The following is an 11,417-nucleotide window of genomic DNA, read 5'->3' as shown; positions in this document are numbered from 1 at the left end:
GTTTTGTTAGTTCAAGAAGGTGTTTAATTTTAATGGAAATTTTTTGAACAAAAATAATAGTACACGAGTTATGTGATTTTTTCCCGTAAAACTATTACTCCAAAATGTCAGACATTTGTAGAACTCAGTTCAAGTGTCAAAGTGTAACGTACTAATTCAATGAAACAAACAAACAAAAATACATGAACAAAGTGGGAGAGTTTTTACCTTTTTTTTTAACAAGTTAGGCAATTTCCAAAAAGAAAATGACTTAATGGACACACAAAGTTTGCAACATATTCATAATCAGCGATTCACATTATATTTATTTATTTATTTATTTGGACTCCGAAATCTTGTATAGTAAGTTTGTAACTGAATTGGCTACGATAAAGGCGATGACCATAAAGACATATGAGCTGTGTCAGCTATCATTATATATAGAGAGAGAGGGGCAGAGAGCAAAAGTTATTTGAAGTTACATTTTGTCTCTGTGTTTCCTGATCCGCTAGGAGGTGTGAAACTGAAAAAAGGTGTATACACACCTAGTATATCTATATTTATATATATTGACATGCATTTAAGTTTTAACTAATATAAATATATGGTGAAGAAAGAGCAATAAAGTTGCTAAATGTGACGGTGGAGATGCTTTTGTAACTTTTTCTTTGCGTGATACCAGAAAAAGGAGTCTGAACTGTGTACACACAAAACCAAAATTATAAAACTACTAAGGGATTCTTTGGGTGGTCACAGAAAAATAGATTATTATTATTTTTTGTTATCTTTAAAAGTATTTTAGAATTCCCTTTTCTAAATCTGTATAGTTAAAAAGTATATATGATCAAAATTATTAGATGAGCCAGGATCACGTGATTCAAGTCAATCATAACATGTTATGTAATCAAAGAGTTAAATAAAGTTCTTACATTAATAGGTTGTAATCGGCCAAGTTAGCGTGTTCCTATTTAAGAATTTGACTAAATTTCTTTAACCAAATACTCTTTATTAATCCTTTATGTAAGAAATAAAGAAGTTGAGGGTCTCAATTCTTTATATTTACATATATTAACCAATTAAAATGCTTCGGTAAAAAAATTCTGTCAAACTCCACACTTTTAAAATCATTTTCCATAATTTATAAATTTTTAACATTTTTTTAAAAGAGCATATACTTTTTTATAGATCATCTGCCACATAATTCGAACCATCTAACAATGTATAGTCTTAAAATTTTTTTTTTTAAAGAATATAAATAATATTTAAAAAAAATATATCATCCGCCACATAATTCCAGAGTAACATTTTGGTTCTTCCTCACTTTTGGGTCTGCTTGCTTTTTCTTCTTTTTGCCACCTTAAAACTCACTTTGTGGCTCTTGTCTTTGGGTTTCATCAGGGGTTTGGGGCTGTAACACATTACCTAGTAGAGACGTCTTTGATCTTCCTTGTTTCTTCAATCAAATTCTCGGTGAACTTTACTGTTTAGTATTTGGCTTATATATAGTTTCATTAAATGCATTTGTAGTTTCACATTTTTCTTCCAATTTTAGCAGTATAGATGTACGTGTGCACACATAAATATACTATACTTTGTTTTGGGGATTCAGATATCTGAGTTTTAGTGAGAATATATATACACATACATATATATATATATATATATATATATATATATATATATATATATATATATACACACACTTTAGGGAGTTTTGATTGATAAATTTGAGTTTAATTTCTGGAGATTGGGTAGAAAAGAATCAGAAGAACAAAAAGAAGAGAGAGAGAGAGTCATGGCAAGTGGTGGAGGATCTGCACCACGGCCCAAACAGGACGAGTTGCAACCACATCCGGTGAAAGATCAGCTACCCAATGTTTCTTACTGCATCACCAGCCCCCCTCCTTGGCGTGAGTTCCCCTCATTCACCTATGTGTATTATGTGTGTGTGTGTGTGTGTATTATGTGTGTGTGCCTTTCTTTGTTTCCTTCATTTTTTATTTTTGTAACTTAAATGTGCTTTTTCTCTAACTATGAGTGTGCTTAGTTTGGTCCTGCTCTTGGATGGAACTGATTTTTTTTTTTTTTTTTTTTTTTTTTTTTTTTTTTTTTTTTTACTGTTTTATTTATATTGTTTTTACCCCAATTTTTTGGGGTCCCATTAGGCCCCATACTGTATTTGCAATGGTTCTCAGTGATTTATATGAACCTATTTTGTTTTCTCTGTCTTATGTGGAATGTCCATTTTGTTTTGCTGGTGATTTTGATAGAACCCTGTTTGGTACATACACCAAATTTATTTTTATTTTATTTTAATTATTTATTTATTTATTTATTTTTCCAAACCTTGTTTGCTACTCATTAGTAAATATGATTGTCGTGAACTTGGGGATTTTTTATTATTATTTTTTAATGCAGCTGAGGCTCTATTGCTTGGTTTCCAACACTATCTTGTGATGCTTGGCACAACAGTTTTCATTCCCTCCACCTTGGTTCCCCAAATGGGAGGAGGACATGTAAGCCCCTGGAAGGAATCTAGTAATTAAACAATATGCTTTGTATTTCTTTAATCAAGTTTCTATATAATTGGTTTTATTTCAAATTATACAAGTATTCAATCATTTTAATAGGGGAATTAATGAATGATTGTCCTTCTTAGGAGGAAAAAGCAAAGATGATTCAGACTATACTGTTTGTGGCTGGCGTAAACACATTTATTCAGACATTGTTTGGGACCCGATTACCTGCTGTGATTGGAGGGTCCTTTACCTTTGTGCCTACAACACTTTCAATTGTATTGGCCGGTCGATACAGTGACATTTTGGATCCCAAAGAGGTTTGATTGATGAACTCTCTGTCTATTGCATCTGCGTCAATTTGATCCCCATTTTTGTGATGTTTATGTAGAAATTTGAGAGGATAATGCGGGGAATCCAGGGAGCCCTTATTGTTGCTTCAGCTCTTCAGATTGTCCTCGGTTTTAGTGGCCTTTGGCGTAATGTCACAAGGTTAGTTAAAACCTTGTTAAATGGAAAGTATTAAAACTTGCAGAATTTATGCATTTCCCTGCAGGTGGTTAACAAAACAATTGAGATCCAATGCCAACATTTTCATCGTGGTTTCTTAGAATTTGTGAAGCTTTCGAGAGACATGTTAATTGATTTTATGCCATTTTTACATGTTTAGGTTCTTGAGTCCACTATCTTGTGTACCTTTGGTAGCTCTAACAGGATTTGGGCTCTATGAGTTTGGTTTTCCTCTGGTATGTTTTTATCTGGTTTGTGGGATGAACGGAAACATGCAGGAATTTCTCTACTTCTCTCACATTGTAATTATAATTTTTTTCTTTCAATATTGGCTATTGACTGTTCCATTGGATGTCTAGGTTGCAAGATGCGTCGAGGTTGGACTGCCGCAGCTCTTCTTACTTGTTATTTTTTCACAGGTAATGCTCAGTTGTATATAAATTCTATTTCCTTGTGATGGTCATCGATTTGTATATTTTTTTATTTATCAAAATCTTCAAATTTTTAGTGGATTAGCATTCAGTCTTATCAGCATTTCTCATCTTAATGTTTTGTGCAGTATATACCCCATCTAATGAGCGGGCAGAGGCATGTCTTTCACCGATTTGCTGTTATTTTTTCGGTGGTGATTGTTTGGATTTATGCTCATCTACTCACTATAGGTGGAGCATATAAGAACACGTCATCAATAACTCAAGCAAGCTGCCGAACAGATCGTTCTGGACTTATTGGTGCTTCTCCATGGTAAGGCTAATTCTTTTCCTTCTAACTGATATGCATACATATATATATATCTATGGTATATATGTGCTAAAATCATGCTAGTCTATGCAAGAAGCTAGTGCTAATGACTCTTGTGAATGCAAGGCTTAGCTGTTCTCCTTAGATCTTTAGAACGGGTGTTATTTTTTTTATTGATTACTGTTACTTAGTGTTGTAGTTCATGTGTGCAGGATTAGAGTCCCCTATCCATTTCAATGGGGAGCTCCTACATTTCATGCTGGAGAAGCTTTTGCAATGATGGCTGTTTCATTTGTTGCCCTTGTCGAGGTATTGCAATGGCATTTGGATTGTATCTTCGAGTCACTTTATATTGTCGTCTCCTATTATAGCAGCAAAAGTTATGTTGCCTTGTGAACAGGCACATTGTTGTAAATTCTTTAGAATAATTACTTTGTAATACCTTTTCCCTCTTGTCATAGGCACATACGAAACTCTTTTACCCCCATGTTGAATATATATTATATCTCCATTCAGTTTTCGCGTTCCTTAATTGTTCTCCAAGTAGATTTCACATTAGCTAGTTCAGTGGTAGTTCTTTGCTAGAATAATCTCATCATGGTGATTTTACTGGCTTCGGTATGGATAATTTGATGTTTTTCCTCTTCAAAGTTGGCATTTCCATCATGCTTAGCCACAGAAATTTACTGAATACTTGCATTGCTTTTACTTTGTCTACAGTCTACTGGTGCCTTCTTTGCGGTGTCAAGGTATGCCAGTGCTACTCCTTTGCCACCTTCTATTCTCAGCCGTGGAGTTGGTTGGCAGGTAAACCGGACATAGGAATTGCTTTCTCTACATGTATGACTTCATTAGCACATTAACCACTCACTACATTGCTTAAAGCCTCAAAGGAAACAAGAAAAAGTAAAATAAGAAATCTTTACATGAATTGCTTTCTCTATATTTATGCCTTGTACATGTAAAATGTCGCCGAATTTGTCACTTTGGTTTGTACTTGGGCTATACAGTTATCAATTTGGATTGTATGTCCTACTTAACATGGTTTAATCTCTTTCCCTTACTGAAAAGAATGGTAAAAACATAATTTTTATACAATAATTCCCATCCACAGTCACATGCATTGGGCTTTAAAAAATTATAGACAGTTAACTATGTTTCCATGTTATTCTGTTTGTGATTTTTTAGTTATAAATTTCGCTCGTCAAGAACTTCTCTAAAATTTAAATTGGCTAATTGTTAACATCCTGTGGGTTCTAACAATTTTTTGTTTTTCCTATTAACAAGGGTGTGGGCATATTAATCTCTGGAGTATTTGGAACCGGGAATGGATCGTCAGTGTCTGTGTAAGTTTCTTGGGCAATAAATCATGTACCTAGAATCAAAAAATTATGTTGCAAAATTTCATATCTTAATTAGCATGTGACCTTTTCTTCGTATGTGTTTTATTCTACAGTGAAAATGCTGGTTTGCTAGCCGTGACATGCGTTGGCAGCCGAAGAGTTGTGCAGATATCTGCTGGATTTATGATATTCTTTTCCATACTTGGTAAGTAATTTACAAGTTGTGTTGTCCAAGGCCTGCAAATAATTCTCATTTGTTTCTTGAACACAAATGGCTATTCAGGGAAATTCGGAGCTATCTTTGCTTCAATTCCAGCGCCAATCATTGCAGCTTTGTATTGCATTTTCTTTGCTTATGTGGGTATGTTACAAACTGCAGTAGGCACTTTTCCTTCTTTTTAATCATGAAGCAATTGATATTGAATCAAATTTTAAAATAAATAATGTACGAGCAGGTTCGGCAGGTCTCGGTTACCTCCAGTTTTGCAATTTAAATAGGTTCAGAACAAAGTTTATATTGGGGTTCTCATTTTTCATGGGCTTATCAATACCACAGTATTTCAATGAGTACACAGTAGTTAACGGTTATGGTCCTATCCATACCCGAGCAAGATGGGTATGCAACTACCTTTGTCCTCTTTCTACATTTAAATCAGCTTCTTGAATTACCTTCTTTGTTTTGGCCCCTAAGATTAGGATTTTCTTATTTGCAGTTCAATGATATGATCAATGTGCCATTCTCATCGGAAGCATTTGTTGCCGGCTTTTTGGCGCTGTTCCTAGACGTCACACTGCATCGCAAAGACAGTGAAATTCAGAAGGACAGGGGCCTGCATTGGTGGGACAAGTTCCGGACATACAAGACGGATACACGGAGTGAAGAGTTCTATTCCCTGCCCTTCAATCTCAACAAGTTTTTCCCATCAGTTTGATTCTAGGGTTACGGTTCTGAGACAATGTGATCAAGGCATGCTCCCTCAAGAATAGCTCATTGTCGTCAAAATTTCATATCCTTTTAAAAGGCAATAGTTAAAATGTCTTCTTTTTGAAAGCATTCTGTTGAGAAGTCTTCTCCTTTTTATATCCATATGTCAAACTGGTGAAGTATAGCATGATGGTATTACTTATTTCATTAAACAGATGCTACAAAATTCCTTGAGTTGTGTGTGTGGGGGGAGACTTTTTAGGGCAAATGTAGAGTTCATCATTTCAATCTACTACACTGATTATCATACCATGCATGCACACACATTTTGGAATATAGTGGGTTGTGATTGGGCTAGCAAAGGGCACAAGGTTTCTGTCATTGTGTGCTCTCGGGATTGTTAGCTGTACGGCATCTTTATCTCATACAGATGCTGTTTCCGATTTCGAATTCGTGAACTCTAGGTCACAATTGAACAATCTTATCCTTGTGCCAAGGCCCACCCTCACACAGTGGGTTGTGATAGGTTCTACTAAATTGAGCTACATGGGGTTGGATGCTGTGCATAGTTTTACAGCCCTAATTTGCTTTCTTGTTTGGAGGCTTAATTAGTTTAGTGCATTTATGCAATCTTTTCAGTACAAAGCTTACCAAAAACAAAAAATAACCATTAGGCAGTAATGTTTGTCAATCACAATCATGCAATATTTATATTTGTATTTTCTCTCCTGAGATATTTATACATCTACATATTATATAAGCCTACTCATTGCTATAATCTATATGAACAATCATTTAAATTTAATTTCGGAATAAATTACTCCAACCTCCTCTGAGTTTCATTTTATTACCCACGCATTAATCCTCCACATGTATGAGGAGACTTTCACTTCTACTTTATTGACTCTTTTTGTTGGTGGAAATGAGTGAGAGAGGTCTAAGTGAAAGTTAATTTTTTTATTTTTATTTTTCCTCGCAAACAAACAATCACTACAAAACATTAACAACATTGCACCAAACATTAAAATTAGAGCACGAGAATGAAAAGGAACATACACAGACGCAACATCACACCAAATATGGGCGTTGGATAGTGTTGTCCCAAACTCTTCGCCGGACAGTGAGTTTCGCCAACTCGTACCATTCCGAGGGTAGAACAAGATTGGACTGACAGAGAGAATGTTCGGTGATTCAGGTAAAAATTGGGTGACGCTTTCAAAGTTTAGATCCCCTTCCTAACCTGCACATGTATTCAATCAAATTGTACATTTATATAAAATTTCTTAATTTATTCAAAATAATAATAATTGATAGTAGCTTAACATATGATACAAGGTTTAGGCACATTTGAGACTCGAAGGAAATTGAGAAAATGCATATAAGGAGAGAGTAATGATGTATGTGACGTATGTCAGTATGTGTTGGAGAGTTTATTTATTTATTTATTATTATTATTATTATTTTTACGAAAATAACTCCGTATAGAGTGGACCCACACTGTTTGTGGGAACCATACCTCATATTTAGTAATTTCACACTTCATCTGCCTTTTTTTTTTTTTTATTTTTTATTTTTTAAATGGACTCTTAAATCTTGTACAGTAAGTTTTTAACTGATTTGGCTACAATAAAGCGAATGGATCATAAAGACACATGAGATTTTTTTTTTTTTTTTTCTTCACCAAACTAACTGACTAAACCATAAAAGAAGGAGAACTACTGGGGAAGATCCTAAACAATTGATCAGAAGAGAACAAATATCCTTAAAAACAATCAACTGGCCTTCCACAGAAACCTGCAGCTTCATAACAGATTTACACTCCCCTTCGACCACCACATCCTTATAGCCTTGGACATCATTGAACCCTTCAGAGAGCTAACTTTAGCCGAGAGTTTATCAGAGAGGAAATGGAGAGCCATCACCTTAGACCGGCCCAAGAAGGAGGGTAAACCAAGATAATTATTATGCCAGTCCACATTGTGAATACCTAACAACTGCCTGCAAATCTCCTTCTGGGAAGAGGGAGTATTATGAGAGAAAAATAAACAAGATTTATCCAAGTTAACCATTTGGCCCGTCAAAGCTGCATATCTATCAAGAATAATTTTGATCCATTGCACCTCAACATCTCTGGCCCAACAAAACATGAAAGCATTATCCGCAAACAAAAGATAAGATATCAAAGGGCAGCCCCTTCCAACCTTGAGACAAAGGCATTGAGAAAGACGACCGGAGTCATTAAACAAAAGGCAGAGGCCTTCAGAACAGAAGAGAAAAAGAAAAGGGGACAACGGATCCCCCTGCCGCAGACCTCTGGATGGAATAAAATTTTCTCCCCTTTCACCGTTGATCAAGATAGAATACGAAACTGAGCTGATACATTCCATCATTAAATTTACCCATCACAGAGCAAACCCCAAGTGCTGTAAAAACTTGCTAAGAAAAGCCCAGCTCACCAAGTCATAAGCCTTGGCCATGTCCAACTTAAGGGCCATGAATCTTAAGGCACCATTTGTTTTGGATTTCAGGACATGCAGAAGGTCGTGAGCAACAATGACGTTATCATGGATGAGACGGTTAGGCACGAAGGCACTTTGGTTCTCACTAACAAGAACATGGAGCAAAGGTTTGAGTCTATTTGCAAGGACTTTAGAAAAGAGCTTATAAGCCGCATTGCATAAAGATATAGGTCTGAAATTAGACATAGTGGTGGGATGGGAAACCTTAGCGTAATACTCTTAATTTTAAAAGGATAGTCTCGGTATTTACTCAATGGATGTGAAATGTCTTTTTTGGATGTCAAATGTCTTTTTTGGATATTATAAGCTTTGATTCACTATATATATATATATATACACGTACATGTGCATGCTACAAAATATGATACTGCAATATTATTGTCAAATTTGCATATATATATATATATATTAGACATAGTGGTGGGATGGGAAACCTTAGCGTAATACTCTTAATTTTAAAAGGATAGTCTCGGTATTTACTCAATGGATGTGAAATGTCTTTTTTGGATGTCAAATGTCTTTTTTGGATATTATAAGCTCTGATTCACTATATATATATATATATATATATATATATATATATATATACGTACATGTGCATGCTACAAAATATGATACTGCAATATTATTGTCAAATTTGCATATACATATATATATATATATATATGTATATGCAAATTTGACAATAATATTGCAGTATCATATTTTGTAGCATGCACATGTACGCTTCCCGTGAAAACTGATTTAGTTTTTTTGTGTGCTTATATATTTTTAATATGTTTTGATCTATTCTTGGCGCATTATTGTATAAGTGCAATCAATGATTTTACCAAAACAGAATGGTTTTATATAATTTCCATTGGACAACCAAAAATACCCTAAAGTTTTGAGGTATTTTTTTATTTCTTTTTATTGATTTTTCCTGGATTGTGCACTGCCTTTTTTAAACAATTTGATTGCATTCTCTTAAATGAATCCTCACTTTTTTGTTTTCTTTTCCAGGAAGGATAAATAATAAGCTGACAATGAAATGAACGGTTAGTGAAGTGGAAAAAGTGAGTGAACAAAATACTGAAGCTTCAACTTCAAAATCATCCCATCCACTGCTGAAGAAGAGACGGGGCCCGACACGATGGAAGAATGTCGTAAACGCGACAACCTTATTACCATTAAGGTACATATATATATAGATCATCTTATATAGTTTACATAATTAGACTATATTCAATATGAAGGAGAAAAAAGGGATTTCTATCTTTATTTTTGTACTAAACATCTACAATTGTTAATTTTTGTTTAGGGTTAATAAGTTTGGACAGCCGATCAGCCCTGGAAGTGGTACATATACTAATTATTTGGGAACACTTGCCCGGAATGCTAAATTGGCTCCTTTGTGCTACAAAACTTGGTGGGAGATGCCTAAACGGTTGAAGGAGGATATGTGGAACGTTGTAAAGGTAAAACCCTTCAATCATATTAAAATAATTTTTATGGAAAAAGTGGATTAACATGCAGCAATTATCACATTTTTAGGGAAAGTATGATGTGGGAATCCTGTCAAAACATTGGACAATATCCTCCATCGGAAAAAAATGGAGGGGCTACAAGTGTGAATTAAAAAGTGAATATTACTCGGTTAGGGATACAAATGCAGAAAGATTGGCAAACCCACCACCTGATGTTGAAAAGGAGCATTGGGAATTTTTGGTTAGGCATTGGGGTACACCTATTGCGAAGGTAATCCTCCATCTACCAATTTTGTTTAAAGTCAATGAGTTGAATTTATAATTTACTTGCTTTCAGTCATTATTTTAGGTGGAATGTTAGAACATTTACTTTTTCTCACTTTTTGTAGGAGGTAAGTAAAAAAAACAAAGAACGTTGTGGGAAGCAGACAATGATGCATACTACAGGGACAAAAAGCTTTGCACGTGTTTCTACTGAGGTTAGTTGAAGTTTTGGCAATATAAATTATTTTAGTTCTTATGTCGTTGAATGATTATAAATGTTAGTGGTAAATAATAATATATATTACAATGTCTATGTTTCTTTTATAGATTGAGGAAGATGAAGGTATTCAGCTTTCTCGTGCAGATTTATTCATTCGCACACATGTAAATAAGGATGGCAAAACTACTGATGCTGCTGCTTCAGAGATGATTGTAAGTTTTCATACTTCCATTTTGTAAAAAGGGGGTCATGTGCCTTGAAGTGACCAATTTTTAAACTCTTTGCGGTGTATTAGGGGGTCACATGCCTTGAAGTGACCAATTTTTAAATCATCGGCCCGTGTGGAGGCATTTTAATTTCATTGTTTATCATCGGCCCATGTGGAGACAATTTACTTTCTTGTATTTGTTGAAAAGCATGCGAGTATGTGATCATTGTATGTGGAGGCTTCTTGTTGATTGATTTGTGTTGTGGAGAAGTATTTGCTATTTGTTGTTTGTGTCAATGTGTCAATCATATTCTCCCCAACATGTATTTAATTTCCATTAACACTTGTACTCTATTTGTTCTCTTATCTTTTCTTTGTTTCTAAGTTTTATTGCTTCATCCTTGTTCTACACCTAGTAATTATTGAGAAATTATGGACACAATGTGAAGTTGTTTACATTTTTAGATTTCTGGTTCTGTTGAAGTTGTGTTCAGTTTATTAAATTCTACTATATTGACATTGAGTTCATTTTCTAAAATTCTACTTCTTTTGTATGACCTTGCTGGTGTGTACTATTACTGCTATATTGGGATTGTCATTGAGTTCTTCTTTGAACATCCTGTGCTTGTCCTTGAATATGTTAAACACATCTGTTGAAACCCAAAATTGTTGGTTGAGAACTGATTGATAACTCAAAAATCACAATCAAGTTAGGGTAGGAGGAAA

At 34.6% G+C, this 11,417-nt stretch overlaps 1 protein-coding gene and 1 long non-coding RNA gene across 2 annotated transcripts; both read left to right on the top strand.

Annotated features, from left to right (window-relative positions):
- Positions 1-1,354: 1,354 nt before the first annotated feature.
- LOC132303012 (nucleobase-ascorbate transporter 7-like) lies at positions 1,355-6,248 on the top strand. Its single transcript, XM_059800025.1, has 14 exons — positions 1,355-1,889; positions 2,398-2,495; positions 2,639-2,815; positions 2,887-2,987; positions 3,166-3,241; positions 3,365-3,424; positions 3,565-3,749; positions 3,959-4,055; positions 4,467-4,553; positions 5,034-5,092; positions 5,203-5,294; positions 5,373-5,450; positions 5,545-5,705; positions 5,803-6,248. Exons 1-14 carry the CDS (start codon positions 1,775-1,777, stop codon positions 6,019-6,021), a joined length of 1,605 nt encoding a protein of 534 aa, XP_059656008.1. The 5' UTR covers positions 1,355-1,774; the 3' UTR covers positions 6,022-6,248.
- Positions 6,249-9,239: 2,991 nt separating this feature from the next.
- Positions 9,240-10,320, top strand: LOC132302213 (uncharacterized). The gene is made up of 3 exons (XR_009480772.1): positions 9,240-9,707; positions 9,834-9,990; positions 10,067-10,320. It is a non-coding gene; the product is annotated as an uncharacterized LOC132302213 (long non-coding RNA).
- The last annotated feature ends 1,097 nt before the right edge of the window (positions 10,321-11,417 follow it).

Source organism: Cornus florida, unplaced genomic scaffold, assembly GCF_030987335.1.
Source record: "Cornus florida cultivar Cherokee Brave unplaced genomic scaffold, ASM3098733v1 CherokeeBrave_3.0.0_Hap2_Chr04, whole genome shotgun sequence".
Lineage (NCBI taxonomy): Eukaryota > Viridiplantae > Streptophyta > Magnoliopsida > Cornales > Cornaceae > Cornus > Cornus florida.
This window is presented reverse-complemented; position numbering and strand designations above follow the sequence as displayed.

Coding starts and splice junctions, on each gene's coding strand:
- LOC132303012 (XM_059800025.1), top strand. CDS start 1,775: ATGGCAAGTGGTGGAGGATCTGCACCACGGCCCAAACAGGACGAGTTG. Junction 5,093..5,202: donor AATGGATCGTCAGTGTCTGT/GTAAGTTTCTTG, acceptor TTTATTCTACAG/TGAAAATGCTGGTTTGCTAG. Junction 5,706..5,802: donor TCCATACCCGAGCAAGATGG/GTATGCAACTAC, acceptor TCTTATTTGCAG/TTCAATGATATGATCAATGT.